Consider the following 15,873-nt stretch of genomic DNA (forward strand, 5'->3'; position numbering starts at 1 on the left):
TCAACGGAGCTCTGTAATTGGGTAAGCTTGTCATCTAAGATTGTTGCCAGATGTTTTTTGAGTTCCTCTATGGACTCCGCTTGCAGGGTAATCGTCGGGCTGGCCAGCGATCGAGGAGGGGACGTCAGAGCTGCCATCTTAGCCGTGGTTTGGCCTCCCAGTAGCTTATGAGTCTTTGATGTGCGAGCCAGCATGCCACCAGCACAGGCCAATGGTAGGTATGGGCTTATAGCTCTCCAAAAGCTCTGTCCAATTTTGGAGCAGTGTGTTATCGATAAAAAGTTGTAGGGTCGGGAGAGGAGTCCAAACCCGTCTTCTCAAGTCAAGTGCATCATGTGACTCCCCCTGAATATTTTCTAATTGCTGTTCACATGCAAAATGCAGAATATATGTAGATCAGTTAACAAACTTCTATTTTAATACATTTTGGATTGTATATTTTTTTAAATAGCAGAATGTGAAAAACATACAAGGACATGACACTGTAACATAGCATACAATGAACCCAATTTAATCACCTTGGTAAAGTTATAGTTTCAAAACTGTGTTAGCTGATGCACTTGTTTAAAATATGCCTCTTGACTTCAGGAAGGGACATTTACTGACAGAATCTTGTTTTTACCTCTACCAGAAGTGTCTCCCCATCCAGATGTCCAGCACGGTTTTGGTGCTTCCCATGGCATCCCAAAGTTGGGCAAGCAAATCGGTTTTATATTATCTATAAAAGAAAATACTTTATTGTTAAGTCTGTACTGGCCATTGGAAATACTGATCCTGGAACAATCTGGGTTATGCAAATTATCACCGGAGGCCACTGTCAACACCACCAATACAAAAACACTAGGAATTAAGGAAAACATCTTGTTTGGTGCACATACATGAACTAGTGGGGGGGGTGGGAAGGGAGGGGGGTCAATTCTATAAAATAGGCACTAAAATTTACACATGCTACACATGTATAGATTTGCTGCCTAATTGGCATTCTGTAAATATGTACAAATCATGCACAGCGTATATTTACATGGGGTGAGGGAGGCATACACAGGGAGAGGACTCACCTATGCATGTAACTTAGAGAATACTATAGGTTATGCATATATCTCAGGCATTTAGGCACTAATACACTAGCTCTATGGCTGGCATAAGTGTTGCTCCTAAGCACGTAGGCACATATCCACCAGAACGTGCTAGCACTCTATATAAAGGAAAGTAGGTACCTTATTGTAGACTTGTTCTAACAGAGTACTCACCATTAAATGATATTGGAGAGCGGAGCTTCATGAGGGCGATGTCATTGTTCTTGGTTTCAGAATCATAATTCTTATTGAAGATGATCTTATCCACTCGATACCAAGAAGCAGATGTACTTGGGATGTACAGAATGCCTGGATAAACCTTCCAGAGGGCTGCAATGCTTAAGTCTCTACAAGGAACAGAGAAAAGTCCAAAACCGTCTTTGCAACTTCAACATTCAGATGGCCAACTGTATAAAAGTGACACACCATTTGCATTCGTAAAAATCAATCATCGGACTGTCCAAACACTGGAAACATGCTCAGCAGAATTCTATAACATGAAAGCATATATATGCACATGCAGTATGTTGTACAGATGTATATGTCCTGAAAAGAGGCATTTTTGGTGCAGAGTGTAGGTTTGTGTTGAGCAGGACCAGCAACCTAGTGTGCAGGATATATTCCATAATATTGAGTGCACCCAAATAAACACCTTCTATAAATAGTGACTAAATGGCAGAGAAAATGTTTTATTTTGACCCAGAGTATTGGTTGGTGCTTGTTCTGCTGGTATCTCAGTGTGTGGTCAGGCCTCATCTTTCTCTAATTAGCTATCTCTTTGCACTGATATAATCCTCTATGCCTAAACTCCCACTCTGCACTCTATTGCTCTTTCCCTACCATGTTCTCCTACTCTCAAACATCTATCCTCTTTCCCCAGTTCCTCTCTCCATCTTTCTATGCAATATACAGTGTGTGTATTTGTTTATTTGGGTGTGTTTGTGTGTGTATTTATTTGGGTGTGTCTATCTACCACATTTGGTCTGTGTCTGTTTAACCCTGTACTATAGTTGGTGTTAAATGGGTATTATTGGAGGAAGGTATAATAAAATTGCTCTTGTTCACAGGAGAGAAAGGAAAACAGAGGATGACTCCTGGGCAGGGTATATAGGTTCATAATCCAGTTTATGGACATGACAGAGGAGCAGAACATGTGCAGGTTCAGGTTTGATAAGGAGACTATGGTGTATCTACGCAACTGGATGGAAGACAATCTAGAAACTAATCCATGGAAGATTGGTTACCACAGAGCCTTAGCATATTGTGGCACTAATAGGTACCAACCAGTCACCTGAGGAGCTGAGTTTCGGTAGGTCAGGGGTATCAAAGTCCCTCCTCGAGGACCGTAATCCAGTTGGGTTTTCAGGATTTCCCCAATGAATATGCATGAGACCTATTTGCATGTACTGCTTTCATTGTATGCTAATAGATCTCATGCATATTCATTGGGGAAATCCTGAAAACCTGATTGGATTGCGGCCCTCGAGGAGAGACTTTGACACCCTTGCTGTAAGTCTTTCTCAAGAGAGACACTTTGCTGAACATTAGCAGTTGCAACATCAAACTGTAATAGAAACTGAGCTGGTATATTTCCCCTTGGCAGTAGAAGCCACAGACTGCACACATTGCTATTACACCATCTGCTGACAAAGAGGCAATTTATAGAAACTATAAGTCCTACCATTCTCTCATAGTAACATAGTAGATGACGGCAGATAAAGACCCGAATGGTCCATCCAGTCTGCCCAACCTGATTCAATTTAAATTTTTTTTTTTAAATTTTTTTCTTCTTTAGCTATTTCTGGGCAAGAATCCAAAGCTTTACCCGGTACTGTGCTTGGGTTCCAACTGCCGAAATCTCTGTTAAGACTTACTCCAGCCCATCTACACCCTCCCAGCCATTGAAGCCCTCCCCTGCCCATCCTCCACCAAACGGCCATACACAGACACAGACCTGCAAGTCTGCCCAGTACTGGCCTAGTTCAATATTTAATATTATTTTCCGATTCTAAATCTTCCGTGTTCATCCCACGCTTCTTTGAACTCAGTCACGGTTTTACTCTCCACCACCTCTCTCGGGAGCGCATTCCAGGCATCCACTACCCTCTCCGTAAAGTAGAATTTCCTAACATTGCCCCTGAATCTATCACCCCTCAACCTCAAATTATGTCCTCTGGTTTTACCATTTTCCTTTCTCTGGAAAAGATTTTGTTCTACGTTAATACCCTTCAAGTATTTGAACGTCTGAATCATATCTCCCCTGTCTCTCCTTTCCTCTAGGGTATACATATTCAGGGCTTCCAGTCTCTCCTCATACGTCTTCTGGCGCAAGCCTCCTATCATTTTCGTCGCCCTCCTCTGGACCGCCTCAAGTCTTCTTACATCTTTCGCCAGATACGGTCTCCAAAACTGAACACAATATTCCAAGTGGGGCCTCACCAATGACCTGTACAGGGGCATCAACACCTTCTTTCTTCTACTGACTATGCCTCTCTTTATACAGCCCAGCATCCTTCTGGCAGCAGTCACTGCCTTGTCACACTGTTTTTTTGCCTTTAGATCTTCGGACACTATAACCCCAAGGTCCCTCTCCCCGTCCATGCATATCAGCTTCTCTCCTCCCAGCATATACGGTTCCTTCCTATTATTAATCCCCAAATGCATTACTCTGCATTTCTTTGCATTGAATTTTAGTTGCCAGGCATTAGACCATTCCTCTAACTTTTGCAGATCCTTTTTCATATTTTCCACTCCCTCTTCGGTGTCTACTCTGTTACAAATCTTGGTATCATCTGCAAAAAGGCACATTTTTCCTTCTAACCCTTCAGCAATATCACTTTCAATATGCAAGTGGTTAATAATGCCTCCATCATCATAACTGCTACCCAGGTTCCTGTCATGATACCTAAGTTATGCCTCAACCTGGCATTTACAACTACTTTAAAAGTAGCAAAACCACCATGGGATGGATTCTAGGTGAGCACACACCCATCCAAACCCTTTAGTAGGATAATATGGTATTGGCATGCCCAACATTTAGGCACCACAATCCAAACTCCAAAAAAATACTGCAGCCGATACTTAAGATAAAGTAAAAAGCAGTAGAAAGTCTAATAGACTCTCAGAGCGATCTGCCCTGCCTAAAGCATTAAATACTAAATATAATGTGTGGAAAGAGGAGTCCTCAGTGTGAAAGGTAAGCGAGGGGAGAGAATTCTCCAGCGCTTTACACAGAATGGTAAAGGTCCAATGACCTCCACCTGCACCTCCACCTCCACCATCACTGGATCCCTCCCATGTGCTCAAATAAATCAATAACAATAATAAATATAATTTTTATTTAAGGTGATATAAAGTAATTAATCACAAGTACTAAAGTGAAGGCAGGACAAATCGCTCTGAAAATCCTCCAGCCAGCCCCTAGGTGAAAAACATGACTTAGCTTGAAAACATAGTCCAAGAGACTGGAATCAAAGGCGGGGCAGGAATCCATCGCCGAGTAGTCGGGTTCTAGCAAGCCCGGTTTTAGAGACTCTGGGTCCCTTCCTCAGGAACTTGTTACCAGCAAACATAGCGTGAGCAACATAGCCATGAACGGCACAGAGATAAGCCAGCCAGCAGGAGAAGGGGCAGGGTGCAAAGGCGCACTTAAAAACTGAACAAAACAGCAACGTCATGAATTAAGAGCCAATCACAGCCCCAAGAGCGCAGCCAGTCAGCTACACGATGGCGTTCCACTCAATACATTCACTGAGGTCGTGTGGGTGAACAGTGTTTAATTCAAAAATCCAGAATTGCTCCAGTAACTTAATATGGGCCAATTTATCTCCTTTAAAGTCCCAAGGAAGTTGTTCGATGATAAACCAGGGAATATCTTGAAAAACATGGCCCTTCTCCAAGCAGTGCGGTACCATAGGAGCTGGCTGAGGGATTTTCAGAGCGATTTGTCCTGCCTTCACTTTAGTACTTGTGATTAATTACTTTATATCACCTTAAATAAAAATTATATTTATTATTGTTATTGATTTATTTGAGCACACGGGAGGGGTCCAGTGATGGTGTGCAGGTGGAGGTCATTGGACCTTTACCATTCTGTGTAAAGCGCTGGAGAATTCTCTCCCCTCGCTTACCTTTCACACTGAGAACTCCTATTTCCTCACATTATATTTAGTATTTAGTGCTTTAGACAGGGCAGATCGCTCTGAGTCTATTAGACTTCCTACTGCTTTTTGCTGTATCTATCAACATTTAGGCACCTGCAGTTATACCAGCCATAGATTGACAACCTTCTCAATATGGCGGTCAAGAGCATTAACTGGGGGCCTAAGCAATACTCTGCCAACATGTACACATCCTTGCAAATACCTGCTTAACTTACAGAATAGCACTTAGGTGCTGTGCTAACACTTATATTCTAATGGTCTTGAAATTTACATGTGCAATAGGGTTTACAGAATATAGAATTACCCTTAAAACTCAAGACAATCACACCATGGATCACTACAGAGGCATCAATTATATTCTCCATCTTGTTCCTTTCTAAATAACTCCTAAAATTCTGTTAACAGTTTAGGACCCTGCTGTACATTAAGCTGATGCTTTCAGTACTTATCCCACTAGTGTTTCAAGAATTCTTTGCCAATTGGTAGTGCCTTTATGGAACACAGCTCAGCTGCATTGGGTGTCGAGGCTTTGGGGATCTCGATGTTGAGGCACATCTCAGAGGAGACACCATTTGCAGCCATGGCAATTGGGCATCAATACTTGGAATGTGTTGATGTAGATGACACATGAGATGTTGTTGATGCATGCTTTGAGGGGGAAATATTTGTGCTTCTTAGTTTGCTTAGGTGGCTCCCCCAATGACGGTAGCACCGACGACAACGAGGTAGAATGATCCAGATGAGAGAGACAAGATGGCGATTTGAGCAGACACGTGTGTTTAAGTTCCCACTTAACATAAGAACATAAGAAGCGCCTCTCTGGGTCAGACTAGAGGTCCACTGTGCCCAGCAGTCCACTCACGCAGCTGCCCAATAGGTCCAAGACCTGTGCAGTATTCCTCTATTTATACCCCTCTGTCCCTTTTTCCAACAGAAAATTGTCCAATCCCTTCTTGAACCCCAATACTGTACTCTGTCCTATCACGCCCTCTGGAAGTGCAATCCAGGTGTCCACCACATGTTGGGTGAAGAAGGACTTCCTAGCATTTGTTTTGAAGCTGTCCCTTTTCAACTTTTCTGAATGCCCTCTCGTCCTTGAGTTTTTCGAAAGTTTGAAGAATCTGTCCCTCTCCACTTTCTCTATGCCCTTCATGATCTTGTAGGTCTCTATCATATCCCCTCTAAGTCTTCTCTTCTCCAGGGAAAAGAGCCCCAGTTTCTCCAATCTCTCAGTGTATGAAAAGTTTTCCATACCTTTTATCAAACGTGTCACTCTCCTCTGAACCCTCTCGCGTATTGCCTAATCCTTCTGAAGGTGGGGTGACCAATATTGGATGCAGTACTCCAGATGCAGGCGCACCATTGTCCGATACAATGTCAGGATAACTTCTTTCTTTATGGTTGTAATACCCCTCTTGATTATACCTAGCATTCTATTCACTCTCTTAGCGGCCGCTGCACACTGTGCTTTCTGCTTCATTGTCTTGTCCACCATTACGCCCAAGTCCCTTTCTTGGGTACTCTCACTCAATAACATCCCTCCCATCGTTTAGCTGTACTTCGGGTTTCTGCTTCCTACATGCAATACTTTGCATTTCTCTACATTGAACTTCATCTGCCATCTCGTCGCCCACTCCCTTAGTTTGTTCAGGTCCCTTTGTAATTCTTGGCAGTCCTCTTTAGTCTGAGCACCACTAAATAGTTTGGGGTCATCTGCAAATTTTATTATTTCGCACTTCGTCCCTGTTTCTAGATCATTTATAAATATATTATTGAAAAGCAGCAATCCGAGCACTGACCCCTGCGGAACACCACTCGTGACCCTCCTCCAGTCTGAGTAGTGGCCTTTCACTCCTACCCGCCAATCAATTCCTGATCCATCTATGTACGTCTCCTTCCACCCCATGGTTCTTCAGTTTCCGAAGTAGACGTTCATGGGGTACCTTGTCAAAGGCTTTTTGGAAATCTAAATATATGATGTCTATGGGGTCCCCTTTGTCCATCTGTTTGTTAATTCCTTCGAAGAAGTGCAATAAGTTTGTTAGGCACGATCTCCCCTTGCAGAAGCCATGTTGGCTTGTTATCAGAAGTTTATTTCTTTCAAAATGCTCATCGATGTTGTCTTTTATTAGTGCTTCTACCATCTTCCCCGGAACCGAGGTCAGACTCACCGCTGTAGTTTCCAGGGTCACCTCTTGATCCCTTTTTAAAGATGGGCGTAACATTGGCTATCTTCCAATCCTCTGAGATCACGCCTGTTTTCAGGGATAGATTGCAAATTTGCTGCAGTATTTCCGCTATTTCCTCCTTTAGCCCCCAACTGCTAAATTAATACTTCTGCTCAGTCTTCACCCGCGAGGCGCCAGGACTCGGCCCTCAGCTACAGACAAGGGTTGACGCAGTTGACCCGTTTAGTAATTTCAAGTTTACACCGCGTGGTGTCTACTGCAAGCTGTACAAGCTTAAGGTTAACAATGCAATGGGACCTGACAACCTACACCCCAGGGTGCTCAGGGAGTTGTGTGATGTCTTGGCGGAACCGCTATCCGCGCTCTTCAATCTATCCCTTAGTACGGGCAACGTCCCGTTGGACTGGAAGACGGCTAACGTCATTCCACTCCACAAGAAAGGATCCAAGATGGAGACGGCAAACTACAGACCAGTGAGTCTAACATCAATAGTGAGCAAACTAATGGAAACTCTAATCAAACGCCATTTGGATACGATCCTGACCGAGGAGAATCTACGGGATTCCTGTCAACATGGATTTACTAAAGAGAGATCCTGCCAATCCAACCTGATCAGCTTCTTTGACTGGGTGACGAGGAAGCTGGATGTTGGGGAGTCCCTGTACATCGTATACCTGGACTTCAGCAAAGCATTCGATTAGCGTACCACACCGCAGGTTGTTGAGCAAGATGAGTTCTATGGGATTGGGTGATACATTGACAAAATGGGTTGGGAACTGGCTTGGAGGTTGGCTTCAGAGGGTGGTGGTGAACGGCACTCCCTCCGAAACGACGGAGATGATCAGTGGGGTGCCGCAGGGCTCGGTCCTGGGCCCAATCCTTTTCAACATCTTTATAAGAGACTTAGCGGAAGGGCTGCGAAGTAAAATAACATTATTCGCCGATGACGCCAAACTGGGCAATGTAGTGGGCAAAAGCAGAATGGACATAGATTCAATGCCCGACAACATGATGCACGACCTACTACTACTGGAGTGCTGGTCTAGGTCCTGGCAACTCAGCTTCAATGCCAAAAAATGCAAAGTCATGCACCTGGGCAACCAAAATCCATGCAAGACTTACACCCTTAATGGTGAGATCCTAACAAGAACTGAAGCAGAACGAGACTTAGGGGTGATCGTCAGTGAGAACATGAAGACTGCCAATCAAGTGGAGCAAGCTTCATCCAAGGCAAGGCAAATCATAGGTTGCATACGCAGGAGTTTCGTCAGCCGTAAGCCTAAAGTCATTATGCCATTATATAGATCCATGGTGAGGCCCCACCTGGAGTACTGTGTACAGTTCTGGAGGCCGCATTACTGCAAAGATGTGCGGAGACTTGAGTCGGTCCAGAGAATGGCCACCAGGATGGTCTCGGGACTCAAGGATCTCCCGTACGAGGAACGGCTGGATAAATTAAAGCTATACTCACTCGAGGAACGCAGAAAAGGGGTGACATGATCGAGATATTCAAGTATCTCACGGGACGCATTGAGGTGGAAGAAAATATCTTCTTTTTCAAGGGTCCAGCGGCAACAAGGGGGCATCCGTGGAAAATCAGGGGCAGGAAACTGCACGGGGACACCAGGAAATTCTTTTTTACTGAAAGGGTGGTTCATCGCTGGAATAGTCTTCCACTTCAGGTTATTGAGGCCAGTAGTGTGCCTAATTTTAAGGCCAAATGGGACAGACACATGGGATCTATTCACAGAGAAAGGTAGGGGAGGGTCTTTGGGGTGGGCAGACTAGATGGGCCGTGGCCCTTATCTGAAACATAGAAACATAGAAATAGACGGCAGATAAGGGCCCACGGCCCATCTAGTCTGCCACCTTAATGTCCCTCCCCTACCTTTGCCCTGTGAATAGATCCCATGTGCCGATCCCATTTGGCCTTAAAATCAGGCACGCTGCTGGCCTCAATCACCTGTAGTGGAAGACTATTCCAGCGATCAACCACTCTTTCAGTGAAAAAGAATTTCCTGGTGTCACCTCGTAGTTTCCCGCCCCTGATTTTCAACGGATGCCCTCTTGTTGTCGTGGGACCCTTGAAAAAGAAGATATCTTCCTCCGCCTCGATGCGGCCCGTAAGATACTTGAACGTCTCGATCATGTCCCCCCTCTCTCTGTGCTCCTCGAGCGAGTATAGCTGTAATTTGTCAAGCCGTTTTTCGTATGGTAGATCCTTGAGTCCCGAGACCATCCGGGTGGCCATTCTTTGCACCGACTCCACTCTCAGCACATCCTTGCGATAATGCGGCCTCCAGAATTGCACACAGTATTCCAGGTGGGGCCTCACCATGGATCTATACAATGGCATAATGACTTCCGCCTTACGACTGACGAAACCCCTTCGTATGCAGCCCATGATTTGTCTTGCCTTGGACGAAGCCTGCTCCACTTGATTGGCAGACTTCATGTCCTCACTGACGATTTCTATGTTTCTTGGGTGAATTCTGTCTGGACCCAGGGATTTATCAGTTTTTAATTTTTCTATTTGCCTGCGTACGTCTTCGAGGCTTACTTCCATGGATGTTAATTTTTGTTTGGTCTCCTTTGAAGATTTGGTCAGGTTCCGGTATGTTGGATGTAAATACAGACGAAAAGAACATGTTAAGTCTTTCTGCCACTTCATTCTCCTCCTTCACCACTCCCTTCCTGTCTCCGTCGTCCAGCGGTCCCACCTCCTCCCTAGTTGGCTGCTTCCCTTTAACGCATTTGAAGAACAGTCTGAAATTTCGTGCCTCCCTGGCTAGTCTCTCTTCATCCTGTCTTTTGGCTTTTCTAACCACAAGATGACATTCTTTTTGATACTTCCTGTGGTCTTTCCCATACTTCCTGTGGTCTTTCCCGTTCTCCTCAGTTTTGTCCTTTTTCCATTTCCTGAATTAAGTCTTATTATCGCCTATCATTTCTTTCACTTCTTTAGTTATCCATGCCAGGTCTTTTGCTCGACTATTTTTGCACCCCTTTCTGAATCTGGGGATATACAGATTTTGCGCCCCACTCACCGTGTCCTTGAAAAAGACCAGGCTTGCTCTACCGTCTGCAATTTCTTGGAAGTGTTCCTAAGTTTCTTCCTTACCATTCTCCTCATCGCTTCGTAGTTTCCTTTCTTGAAGTTGAAAGTTGTCGCTATGGTTCTCTTTCCCTTCTATATTCCTACTTCAACCTTGAACTTGATCATATTATGATCGCTGTTTCCCAACAGTCCCATTACTTTCGCTTCCTTTGCAGTTCTTCCTATCCCACTTAGGATTAGATCCAGAGTGGCATTCCCTCTTATTGGTTCTCTGACAAGCTGCTCCATGAAGCAATCCTGCGTGGCCTCCAGAAATCCTATCTCCCTAGCACATAATGAGCTTCCAAGACTCCAGTCTATCCTGGGATAATTGAAGTCTCCCATAATAACCATGTTACTGCTTTTGCATTCTCTCTTCAGTAACGTATTTTTCCTTTAAAAGATATTACTACATACTTGAGATGCCTAAGAGAAGGGGAAGGCAGAGAAGTATCCCTCTTTCTCTGTCAGCGTCTTCAACACCGCGACAGACTGCCATTACATCTTATGCAGTCTCATTAGCCTCGGCGTTGGGCGTATCCTCAGCTGAGCTCCAAGAGTGACTCAGCATGGACGGTGAGACATTGCTGAGCTCGTTGGGACCTGACCCTCCTCCACCCCCGGGAGTAGCAGAGGCGATTGACCTTTGTGAGGAGGGACCTCAGGAACAACTGAGTGTGGAGGTGATACCATTGCCAGTAACCTCGGGGGAAACATCGAGTGGAGGAGAAGCACTGCAGACGAGTGCTGGTGAGCTCAGGGGAGAAGAGATCTGGGAAGTGGGGAGGACACCCGAGCAATAACTTTCTCAATTACCTGAGCTCAAGCCCCTTGTCAAACCAGCAGTGGTTACTCTGGACTCACTCTGGGGAGCTATAGAAAACCTGCAATTGGTATGTACTGGCTTCATTTCCCTTATGGCTAATGTTTCAACTAAAGGGAAACAACTTGACACTGATATACAGGATCATAAAAAGAAGATGGGGGAGATTCAGAAGACTATAGTGGAGATAAAATCTTCAACTAAACAACAAGCAGTGGATACAATTTTTCTTCTGCGTAAAATAGAAAATCTGGAAATCAAAATAGGAGTTTCAATCTTAGGTTTTTGAATTTTCCTATGCCTAAATTTAAAACACCTAAGGAGATTCTTCATGATTTTCTAATTTCCATACTGAAAATATCGGAAGTGAACCTTCCTCCCTTACAGAAGATTTATTTTTTGAAGAAAACTTTAAAAGAAATGAATGTAACCACAGATCAAGATATCAGCAATCTTGGAATCATCAGATATTGAGTTATCAGGACGGGCTACATTAATAGTTTCCTTGGTTTTCCATCAGGATAAAGACTTGATTCTGAGGCTTTATTATAATTAAAAGCAAGTTACTTATTTAGGAGAAAGAAACACAAACATCATGGCAGATAAAGGCCAAATGGCCCATCCATTCTGCCCATCTGAAGTAGCCATTATCTCTTCCTCTCTGTAAGAGATCCCATGTGCCTATCCCAGGTTTTCTTGAAATCAGATGCCTCAATTCAGACTGGTGAAAGTGACAGAAGACAACCCTCTCAAACCTTTCAGTGTGACGATCCAGAGGTAGCAGGCCATTCTCTCATGCCTTACCCTTCCACACAATGAGCTGCTGTTAATATCCAGTATGGAGTAATGATGGAGCCACCGCACAAGTGTTTCCAATTGTATTGGAGGCTGACCTGCCACGGCCACTGTCCCAAAGAAGCTTGTGATCCGCCCACAATTCTGTTACTAGCTTTCTGAGATGATGTGCCACAATCTGCAATTTGCAAGAACCAGTAACAATGGGTTAGTACTACTACTACTACTACTACTACTACTACTACTACTACTAGTACAGTAGAACGCTGATTATTTGGACTAACCTCAGCAGAGAGCAGTCTGGATAATTGAAAATCCAGATGATTGGACATTTTTTTGTTTTGTTTTTAATAATAAATTGTTACAAAATAGTGTCAGCGTCTCCCTCCCGACAAGAAAAGGCAGTGTTCCCCCTCCCTCCCTGAACAAACACTACCACCCCCCTCCTGGACCAAGAGAAAGGACACCAGACTTACCTCCTTTTCCTGGTGATCTAGCAACTTGCTCGGGCAGGAGCAATTCCCATTCGCTCCTGTCCATGTTCTTTCAGTGACAAAACAGCTGCCGAGACTTCCAGCAGCAGTCTCGTGAGGCTATGAGTAGCCCCGCGAGATTGCCACTGGATGTCTTAGCAGGTATTTTCGTTGCTGAAAGAGCGTGGGCAGGAACGAGTGGGAATTGCTCAGGCCCCAGCTCGCCGCTAGACCGCCAGGGAAACAAGGTAGGCCTGGGGTTCTACCTCTGGGTCTGGGAGGGAGGTTGATGGGAGTCTGTTCAGGGAGGGAGAACACACTCTTTTCTTGTAGGGGGCATGTTGATGGTGGAAGAAATCTTGCGATTCAGGGGTTGGGGCGCTGGGCTGGACTGATGGCGCCGGCAGCAGAAGCAGAGAAGGAACACTAGTGGGAGGGTGGGTGATAGGGATGGTACTTCAGGGGGAACTCAAATATAAACTGAGACCCCTAAAGCAATATGGATAATTGGATATCCAATCAGTGTTCTACTGTATTTATTATTTATAAAGCGCTACCAGACACATGCAGTGCTGTACAACAAACCCCAGCAAGGTGCCAGTTGTTCCAGGTACCTAGAGTGACTGCAGATAACAGTGTACTCAGTCATACCCAGACATACGAGGGGCTGTTATGTATTGAGCCTAACCCATATCTCAGTGACATCCATGCCATTAGTTATTATCTTGCCCTGCAAGGTATGAACACAAGCTATGAACACCTGTGGCAAAATCATTAGGGACAGAGACAGGGACAAATAGTGGCAGGGAAAAGCATGCAGTCAGCAAATTGTCTAAGGTGCACGCTGAGCCAAGCCCTGTCACTAAAGAGAAGACCAGTAAAACTGACACTAAGAAAACTTGAGGCTTCAAAAGTCAGTGATGTCCCTGTATAAAGAGCTTATTTGTCTTCAGGTGAGAAGCCTGTGGGTCAGCAATTAATTCCAAAGCCCACTTCTCCTCATAAAGGGAAAGCCCAGAGGGGGGTGGGGTGGAAAAGCACAGTTACTTACCGTAACATATCTGTTCTTGAAGTATTTAGGTAACTCACCTATAGAATCTTAGTCCACAACTACTGATCCCCAGAAATGTTAATCACTAACCCTTAACTTTGTTAAATCTACTCAATCTGTAACATCTTTTAATCATTGTAAACCGCATAGAACTTCACGGTCCTGCGGTATATAAACTGTTATTATTATTAGCATCCAGGGACAGCAGGCAGATATTCTCACTGATGGGTGACGTCACCGAAAGAGCCCCGGTACAGACACTTAAAAAGTGCATTGCCACTTTAAGAACTTAGAAACTTCACGATAGTCTGCACCGCGCATGTGCAAGTGCCTTCCCGCCCGACATAGGCGCGCAGTCTCTCAGTTAAAATAAGTCAGCTAAGAAGTCAACCCGGGGAGGTGGGTGGGTTATGAGAATATCTACCTGCTGTCCCTGGATAACACCTGTTATGGTAAGTAACTGTGCTTTATCCCAGGACAAGCAGCCAGTATATTCTCACTGATGGGTGACCTCCAAGCTAATAGAGATGGGATGGTGGGAGAGTTGGCCAAAGAAAAATATATATTGAAATATAGATTGGCCGAAGTGCCCATCCCGTCTGGAAAAAAATTCAGACAGAAGTGAAAAGTGAAGGTATGAATTGAGGACCAGGTGGCAGCTTTACCGAGTTCCTCAATGGTGTAGATCTAAGGAAAGCAACAAAAACTGCCAGGGCTGTAACTCTGTAGGCTGGGACACGACTTTCTCGTGTCAAGCCAGTCTGAGCATAGTAGAACAAGATGTAGGCAGCCAGCCAGGCAGAAATCGTTTCCTTGAATACAGAAGACCCTAACTGGTGTGGATCATAAGAAAAGTTAGGGAGAAGTTTAGTGTGGCTTTATCCGGTCAAAGTAGCAGACGAAAGCCCATGTACAGTCCAAAGTATACAAAACAGGTTCTCCAGTAGGAGAATGAGGTGAAAAGTGAAAATTGTAAAAGAAACTTTGGACGTGTATGCAGAACCACCTTGTTATGATGAAAACTGTGAAGGATGAATCTGCTACTAATGTTTGGAACTCACCAACCCTCCTGGTAAAGGTGAGAACAGTAAGGAAAAACTACTTTCCAGGCAAGAAGCTGAAGAGGATCTGTGGCCATTGATTGAAATGGTAGCCTCAAACAAACTGGAAAGAAGTACAGTAAATTCCCAGACGACATGAGAAGACTGCAGGGGTGGTTTCACAGAGAAAAAAACCTTACAGAAACCTGAAAACCAAGTGAAAAGGGCTACAATAGGGCCCAAACAACAGGAAAAAACAAGAGGTGAGGTTCACATGAAAAACCCATGTCATGAATCTGGAAACCAGAGGATAAGCAGGAAGAGGGAGACCCTCGACTGACAAAGGGAAAAATGCAATAGCACATAAAAGAAGTCTGAGAGATATAAACTCGAGACTAAAATCAAATAAAAGAAGAAAATAATCCATAAGCAAGTCCCACTATATAGGAATGTGGAACATGAAAATAAAGAAGACATCAAGAAGAAAAACTTAGACCACTTGTGATGGAAACATTTTTGAGTGGCTAGTTTCCTGGAGACATCCAGTAGATAACAAACAGGCTGAGAAAGACACAGCCTGAGAAAAATCAACTGAGAAGGAACTGAAAGGGACCATAGCTAAACTGCTTCAACTAATAGCCAATCTGTCGACCAAAACAGGAAAGATTCTGAAGGACTGGAAGGTGGCGAATGTTATGCCGATCTTCAAAAAAGGTTTGAAGGGCGATCCGGGAAACTACAGAATGGCGATTCTGGTCTTAGTACTGAGAAAAATGGTAGAGGCGCTGATAAAGGACCACATCATTGATCACCTTGACGGACACGGTTTGATGAGATCCAGTCAGCACGGTTTCAGCAAAGGCAGATCTTGTTTGATAAACTTGCTGCATTTGTTCGAGGGAGTAAACAGGCAGATAGACAAGGGCGACCCGGTCGACATTGTATATCTGGACTTTCAGAAGGCATTCGACAAGGTTCCGCATGAACGACTACTTCAGAAAATTGCGAGCCATGGAATTGAGGGAGAAATACTCACGTGGATTAAAAACTGGCTGGAGCATAGGAAACGGAGAATGGGGGTAAATGGGCAATACTCGGACTGGAAGAGCGTCACCAGTGGAGTGCCACAGGGCTCGGTGCTTGGACCTGTACTCTTCAACATATTT

The 15,873-nt window shown here is 44.4% G+C and overlaps 1 protein-coding gene across 5 annotated transcripts in view; it reads right to left on the reverse strand.

Annotated features, from left to right (window-relative positions):
- The window catches only part of TMPRSS2 (transmembrane serine protease 2), a 236,722-nt gene that overhangs the window by 36,158 nt on the left and 184,691 nt on the right, over positions 1-15,873 (reverse strand). For all 5 annotated transcript variants that reach the window (XR_004539249.1, XR_004539251.1, XR_004539252.1 and 2 more), the window contains 3 exons: positions 12,153-12,321; positions 1,251-1,423; positions 623-718 (listed from right to left, as the gene is read on the reverse strand). Coding sequence is in view for 1 of the 5 variants with exons in the window: in XM_033942439.1 (XP_033798330.1) it covers positions 623-718; positions 1,251-1,423; positions 12,153-12,321 (438 nt within the window). In the remaining 4 variants the exon portion in view is untranslated. The remainder of the gene's footprint in view (positions 1-622; positions 719-1,250; positions 1,424-12,152; positions 12,322-15,873) is intronic.

The sequence above is a fragment of the Geotrypetes seraphini genome, chromosome 4 (assembly GCF_902459505.1).
Source record: "Geotrypetes seraphini chromosome 4, aGeoSer1.1, whole genome shotgun sequence".
In the NCBI taxonomy this organism is placed as follows: Eukaryota; Metazoa; Chordata; class Amphibia; order Gymnophiona; family Dermophiidae; genus Geotrypetes; species Geotrypetes seraphini.